Source organism: Primulina eburnea, chromosome 10 (genome assembly GCF_022965805.1).
Source record: "Primulina eburnea isolate SZY01 chromosome 10, ASM2296580v1, whole genome shotgun sequence".
NCBI lineage: Eukaryota > Viridiplantae > Streptophyta > Magnoliopsida > Lamiales > Gesneriaceae > Primulina > Primulina eburnea.
This window is the reverse complement of record NC_133110.1, coordinates 38,578,422-38,585,135: the sequence shown is the minus strand read 5'-3', so window position 1 is coordinate 38,585,135 and position 6,714 is coordinate 38,578,422. Positions and strand designations below refer to the sequence as shown.

Genomic DNA, 6,714 nt, shown 5'->3' with positions numbered 1-6,714 from the left:
AATGTCTGACTTAGTAAGACGGTCCACTATTACCCAAATGGCGTTGAATCATTTCACCGTCTTTGGTAAACCTACCACGAAGTCCATAGTGATGTTCTCCCACTTCAACTCGAGAATGAGAAGTAGTCGGAGCATTTCTGCTGGTCTTTGATGCTCTGCCTTCACTTGTTGACACGTCAAGCATTCGAACATGAAGTGCATAATAACTCGTTTCCTACCCGGCCACCAATACAAGAGCTGCAATTCCTTGTACATTTTTGCATTTCCGGGGTGTATAGAATAAGGGGTATTACGGGCTTTTGTCATAATTTCACTCTAAGTGAATCCCTACTAGGAACCCATAGTCGTCCTCGATATTTGACATGCGCATGGCTGTGCACTTAGAATGCGCAGTTGCTACTATCCTCTTGATCATTTGACACTTGAATGATGTGTCAATAACCTCCAACATTGTTGTCATCCTCCCCAAAACCCTCAAGTCTTGGCGTCATGTTTGTAGGACCTTCTTGATAGCTCAACATGAGTCCTCGAAGAACTTCGTTAAACTTCTTGCTTCGTATCTCGTTATAGGTCCTTCCAACAACTCTAGAGGATCTCATTTTTTTTGGTGGCTTGATCATCCACGACTGCATCACGAACTCCATGAGGGTCATCAGATAGAGAGATTAGGTGTAGTCCCAAAATCCTTATGAGCCAATGCTTTCTGGTTAAAGATTTACTGCTCACTTATGTGAATGGATATCCTATGTGATATGATAAGTTAATAATGCAAGAAATATCTGACAAGAGTAAGACACGTGCTTTAGGAGAAATTTTTATCTAGTTACACATACGATGCCATTATGATAGCTCAAACATACATCACATCATTATCGAATTCATATTCAACTCTCCACATACCAATGGATGCAGATTAGAACAGGATATATGAGTTGAACGGACCGTATTTTACGCAAATAATAAAATATTGATTCTTGCAGGTGCTATCAGTGATAACTAGGAGATCATGGGGTGATGCTACTAGATGCTCTTACCATGATCCGATGGTTGCGATCGGACTTGAATTCTGACATTATTGTGATAAGTAGCGTATAAAGGGTATAAGAAAGAAGTGCTGTTCCGAATCACATGAGTTGTGAATTCACGACTAGCTGTATCTCTTAACTATTGAGGGTCACACAAATATAGGATTTTTTGTTCTTGTTGAGATAGTTAAATTAAAGGAGTTGATTTGATAATTTAGTTCGATGGAGATCAAACATATAACTTATAAATGAATTTTATAAGTGGATTCCATGTTTGGAAGTTGATGAAGTTAGTTTAACTGCTAATTTAGTGAGGTGAGTGCAACTACCTAAATTAGTGAGGATATTACCAAATAATCAGCTGTTAAAAATGAAAAGTGAAAATTTTGAATTTTCGTCACAATAACGAGTTTTGTGCTCTCGTCACATTGATAATGTCAGAGCGTCAGTCGGGATGATGATGAACTCACAATACTAAAATTTAATAAAATATTGATTAGAAGATTTCCTAATAAGTCAAAACATCCAAAAGAATAATGTAGAAGGATGAATGAAATGATTAAATCATAGTTATTTAATTAAGCAAAATCTGAAAAATACAAATGAGATATTTGACAATGAAAAAATATCTAGGCAGGAGTTTTGATCAATTGAATTAGAGTATCTAAAAAAAAAAAAACAGCCAAGAAGGACTAGGATTCTATAAGGAGAGATTAATAAATGTGTATAATCTCTCACACACACGTTCACATATGGATGATGCTATTTATTAAGCTTTTGTCAATGTATATGTATATTTGGTGTTGAGCACACTAAATTCAAGTATTTTGTGTACGTAATGTTTATATTTAAGACCGACCCTGGCCAACCATGAAACTGCCTCCAATGGTCAAAGATGCTGCCTAATTTTATATAAACACATTCCGATTTTAGTTTTCATTCTTCCGCCCTTTACTTTTTCCGGCTTCCTCTATTCTCCTAATAAACTATTCATTCATTCATATATTAACGAGTTATAAACATCACAGTTAAAAAAAGAATCTGTCTTTATTTAGCTATGTGCTGAAAAAAGAAGAATAAAAAAATTGATATATACGATAATGGGTTGAATGTGCTTTTACATACAACACTGTAAATCAATTGAGGATTCAATTGAAGGCTAAAGGACAAATAGGGCCACACAGTAGCGACCCGGGCCGGGCAAGGCCTAAAGACAAATAGGGCCACGCAGTAGCGACCCGGACCAGCCCTAACATATGTGCCAGGTCTTAGTCAAAACTTTTAATTTGAAAAGTAGGACAGACCCTAAATTCAATTATTGAGTCTGGAGTCTCATTATTTTACGTTTTCCACACGTCCTGATATTTCTAACCAGAGTAAATTATTTTAATTTTCAAAACTGGACAGAACTCAAAAAAACTTTGCTGACTTTTTGCATGTGATATTATTATATGAGAAGATAAATAACAAAAACAAGAAAAGGAAGAGAAATAAAAACGTGTGGCCGGTGACACATTAAAACCATTTAATTATTTCCTATAAATATAAATAAATGCATCTCAAACACCATCACATTCCATTCCACTAGCCAAATTGTTTCTGTGTCGTGAGCAATCGATGGCACTTGTTAAAGAGATCATGGGTTCCTCTTTACTGGAGAAAACTCCATTTCTCGCGTCATCGTCTAGGCTGGTTTTGAAGCAGAGACAGAGTCGCCGGTTTCTGTTTCCCTTCCAACAAAAAGCCATGGGTGTGAAGATCAGTACGATCCCTTTTGCGGCCATCAGTGAAGATTTAGAGTTGGTGAAATCGGTGCCTCAGAAAGCTCTCAAGTTTAAGGTCAGAGCGGTGCTGACTATAAGGAACAAGAACAAGGAGGATTTCAAGGAGACTTTGGTCAAACATTTGGATGCCTTTGCTGATAAGATCGGAAGGAATGTTGTTTTGGAACTCGTGAGCAATGATTTTGATCCAAGTAAGTCGACTTGATTAAATCTATATCTACACACACGCTCTGCTAAGTGCTAATGGATCATTCAAACTTTGATTTTAGAAACCAAGGCACCCAAGAAAAGCAATCGAGCTGCTCTCAAGGACTGGTCCAAGAAGTCAAACCTCAAAACAGAGAGAGTGAATTACATAGCAGAATTCGTGGTGGATTCGAATTTTGGGACTCCCGGTGCAATTTTAGTGAGCAACAAGCATCAGCAAGAGTTCTTCTTGGAGAGTATAACAGTCGAAGGATTTCCCCGGGGTCCCCTGCATTTTCCCTGCGATTCTTGGGTTCAGTCCAACAAACATCATCCCGGCAAAAGAATTTTCTTCTCTAATCAGGTAGGCTGATGATCGTTGACTGGGTTAAAGATGAAATGATAGTCCTGCTGACTTTTTTGACCAATTTCGACGCCCCCCGTCTGAGAAAATAAATAAATATTCAACCTTTTAATTTGACAAGTTTCCTAGTGCACTTGATCATCATTTTAATCAAAGTTCATATTTAAAACGCTAGGGAAAGCTGGAGATAACCTTTTTCTACATAAAGTAAAATATGCTTCATTTAGCGATGTCGTCGGTTACAAATTGCCTCAATCCTGTTATATTATTAATGAATACACCTAATTCAGCTGGACCCACCTTACATTTTTTAATTTGTCATTCTATAAATTATTAAATGTTATTTATAGTAAAATAGTTTTAATAATTATTTTGTTTAGCGTTTATCAATCAAAGTTTGAAATAGGAAGTCCCAAATTAGCTACAGCGATTGGTTTATTGAGACGATTTTCAACATTTGGCAGCCGTATTTGCCCCATGAAACACCAGCAGGGCTTCAAGCTCTTAGAGAAAGGGAGCTCAGAGAACTGAGAGGCGATGGAAATGGTGAAAGAAAATTGTCTGATAGAATATATGATTTTGATGTGTACAATGATCTTGGGAATCCTGATAAAGGCATTGATTTCGCTCGGCCGATTCTTGGAGGTCAACAAATACCTTATCCACGGCGTTGCCGCACAGGACGCCCTGCTACTTATACCAGTTAGTCGACTGACTTCCCCCTCTTGATCGCCATACGAATGTATGCCTTGCTTTAAACATTGATATTTCATGCCAGATTTGAACGCCGAGAGTCGAGTAGAGAAGCCATTGCCCATGTACGTGCCAAGGGACGAACAGTTTGAGGAGTCCAAAATGACCACCTTCTCCACGGGGAGACTCAAGGCTGTGCTTCACAATCTTATTCCACAATTAATGGCCAGCATTTCTGCTAACAACAAGGACTTCAAGGGGTTCTCGGATATTGACAGCCTTTATAGTGAAGGCCTACTCCTTAAACTCGGCCTGCATGATGAGATCTTGAATAAGATGCCCATACCTGAGGCTGTGAACAAGATTCAAAAAGGTGGTCTACTCAAATTTGACCTTCCAAAGATCGTTTCAAGTGAGTGCTCTCCTCTTCCCCTTTGAAAAATTTTGGCTGCCCGATATTTCCGAGAAAATTCGACATATATATTATTTATTATACGTTATAACATGGACACCACTTTCAAATTGTTCTGTACTTTACTTTATGGCTCATGCGACACCTAATTATGAACTTTTATCATAAAATATTTTAAACTCGGGAGATTTTAATGTTTGTCGCAGAGGACAAATATGCATGGTTGCGAGACGATGAATTCGGGCGTCAAGCTTTGGCAGGGGTCAATCCTATCAATATAGAAAGGCTTCAGGCTTTTCCCCCAGTGAGTAAGCTTGACCCTGAAAGTTACGGATCACCAGAATCAGCTCTCAAAGACGAACACATTTCTGGTCAACTTAATGGGATTACCATACAAGAGGTATGCAATAGTTTGAAAATTCTGGCATGGCATATATATAAATATTACAATGGGTTCATAGTGATATAACTGATTCATGGTCTAGGAATAATGCAAAAACTGAATCGCCTCTGTTTCTGAATTTTGATTGTCATTCAATTAACATAGCTAGTTTGGTGCTTTGTCAGGCTTTGAATTCTAACAGGCTATATATCATCGATTACCATGACATATACTTGCCATTCCTCAATGGAATGAATGCCCTCGATGGACGGAAATCATATGCAACACGCACAGTCTTTTTCTTGACTGATTTGGGCACCCTCAAACCCATAGCCATAGAGCTCAGCCTCCCACCAACCTCTTCAAGCTCTCGGCCAAAGCGTGTGGTCACACCACCGGTGGATGCCGCTACTTATTGGATGTGGCAATTGGCTAAGGCTCACGTTTGTTCCAATGATGCCGGTGTGCACCAACTTGTTAACCATTGGTACGTACTGACAGTAAAAATTACACTCGATTGTAATAACTATAGTTTTAGCAAGATTCAACTCAAGAAAATGTAGCGACCAATTTGTTTTACTTTTTTAGGTTACGTACGCATGCAGCATTGGAGCCATTCATATTGGCTGCACATAGGCAAATGAGTGCGATGCATCCCATTTTTAAGCTTTTGGATCCACACATGAGATACACATTGGAGATCAATGCATTGGCTAGACAGAGTTTAATTAGTGTAGATGGTGTGATTGAATCTTGCTTTACTCCCGGCCGTTATTGTATGGAAATCAGTGCAGCAGCATACAAGAGTTCTTGGCGGTTTGACTTGGAAAGCCTCCCTGCTGATCTCATTAGAAGGTGCCTGATTTTAAGCATATTGTTTATTAAAATCATGAGAAATGTTTGATAGTCATGAGCTATGCCATTATAAATTGGCGTACACGGTCAATTTTCTCGCAATCATGCATTCAACATAACCCGAATAATATCATCTTTTTCATTTCAGAGGCATGGCTGCAAGAGATCCGACTCAGCCCCATGGGCTTAAACTTATCATAAATGACTACCCTTATGCCACAGATGGGCTGATGATATGGGAAGCTATCGAAAAATGGGTCCACAAGTATGTGGCCCATTACTATCAAGACGCCAACCAAGTCTGCAATGACAAGGAGCTCCAGGCCTGGTATGCCGAGTCGATTAACGTAGGCCATGCGGACCTCCGCCATGAGGATTGGTGGCCCACATTAGCCACCCCAGAGGACCTGGCTTCAATCCTCACAACCATAATATGGCTTGCATCTGCACAACATGCTGCATTGAACTTTGGCCAGTACCCTTATGGTGGCTACATCCCAAACCGCCCACCGCTCATGCGCCGCCTGATTCCAGATGAGAATGACCCGGAGTACTCGATCTTCCTTACAGACCCACAAAAGTACTTTTTCTGTGCCCTGCCAAGTTTATTACAAGCAACAAAGTTCATGGCCGTGGTGGACACGTTATCAACTCATTCACCCGATGAGGAATATTTGGGTGAAAGGAATCATCCATCAATTTGGTCGTGTGATCCTAAGGTTATTGAAGCCTTTTACGAGTTCTCCAGTGAGATTAGGCGGATCGAGAAGGAGATTGAGAAAAGAAATGCTGATCCTCAATGTCGGAATAGGTGTGGTCCTGGGGTGCTACCTTATGAACTTCTGGCGCCTAGTTCGGGAGCAGGAGTAACATGCAGAGGCGTACCAAACAGTGTTTCCATATAATTAAAAATTAGGAAGCCTTTGTAATAATCAAGTACATTTTTAGTATGATATTAATATAATTTTAAGAGTGTATATATGCATGCTTCTTGATCTGCAATCCTGTTAGCT

General features: G+C 39.4%; 1 protein-coding gene across 1 annotated transcript; it reads left to right on the top strand.

The window, feature by feature from the left end:
- Positions 1 to 2,584: 2,584 nt before the first annotated feature.
- LOC140803521 (linoleate 13S-lipoxygenase 3-1, chloroplastic-like) lies at positions 2,585 to 6,680 on the top strand. The gene is made up of 8 exons (XM_073159426.1): positions 2,585 to 3,000; positions 3,079 to 3,359; positions 3,824 to 4,061; positions 4,138 to 4,464; positions 4,671 to 4,864; positions 5,032 to 5,333; positions 5,435 to 5,701; positions 5,850 to 6,680. Exons 1-8 carry the CDS (start codon positions 2,643 to 2,645, stop codon positions 6,604 to 6,606), a joined length of 2,724 nt encoding a protein of 907 aa, XP_073015527.1. The 5' UTR covers positions 2,585 to 2,642; the 3' UTR covers positions 6,607 to 6,680.
- The last annotated feature ends 34 nt before the right edge of the window (positions 6,681 to 6,714 follow it).

What these genes read in the sequence shown, in the direction of transcription:
- LOC140803521 (XM_073159426.1), top strand. Translation starts at nt 2,643, where the DNA reads ATGGCACTTGTTAAAGAGATCATGGGTTCCTCTTTACTGGAGAAAACT. An exon ending in GAATTTTCTTCTCTAATCAG is followed by an intron (nt 3,360 to 3,823) that starts GTAGGCTGATGA and finishes AACATTTGGCAG; the next exon opens with CCGTATTTGCCCCATGAAAC. An exon ending in CACCAACTTGTTAACCATTG is followed by an intron (nt 5,334 to 5,434) that starts GTACGTACTGAC and finishes TTACTTTTTTAG; the next exon opens with GTTACGTACGCATGCAGCAT.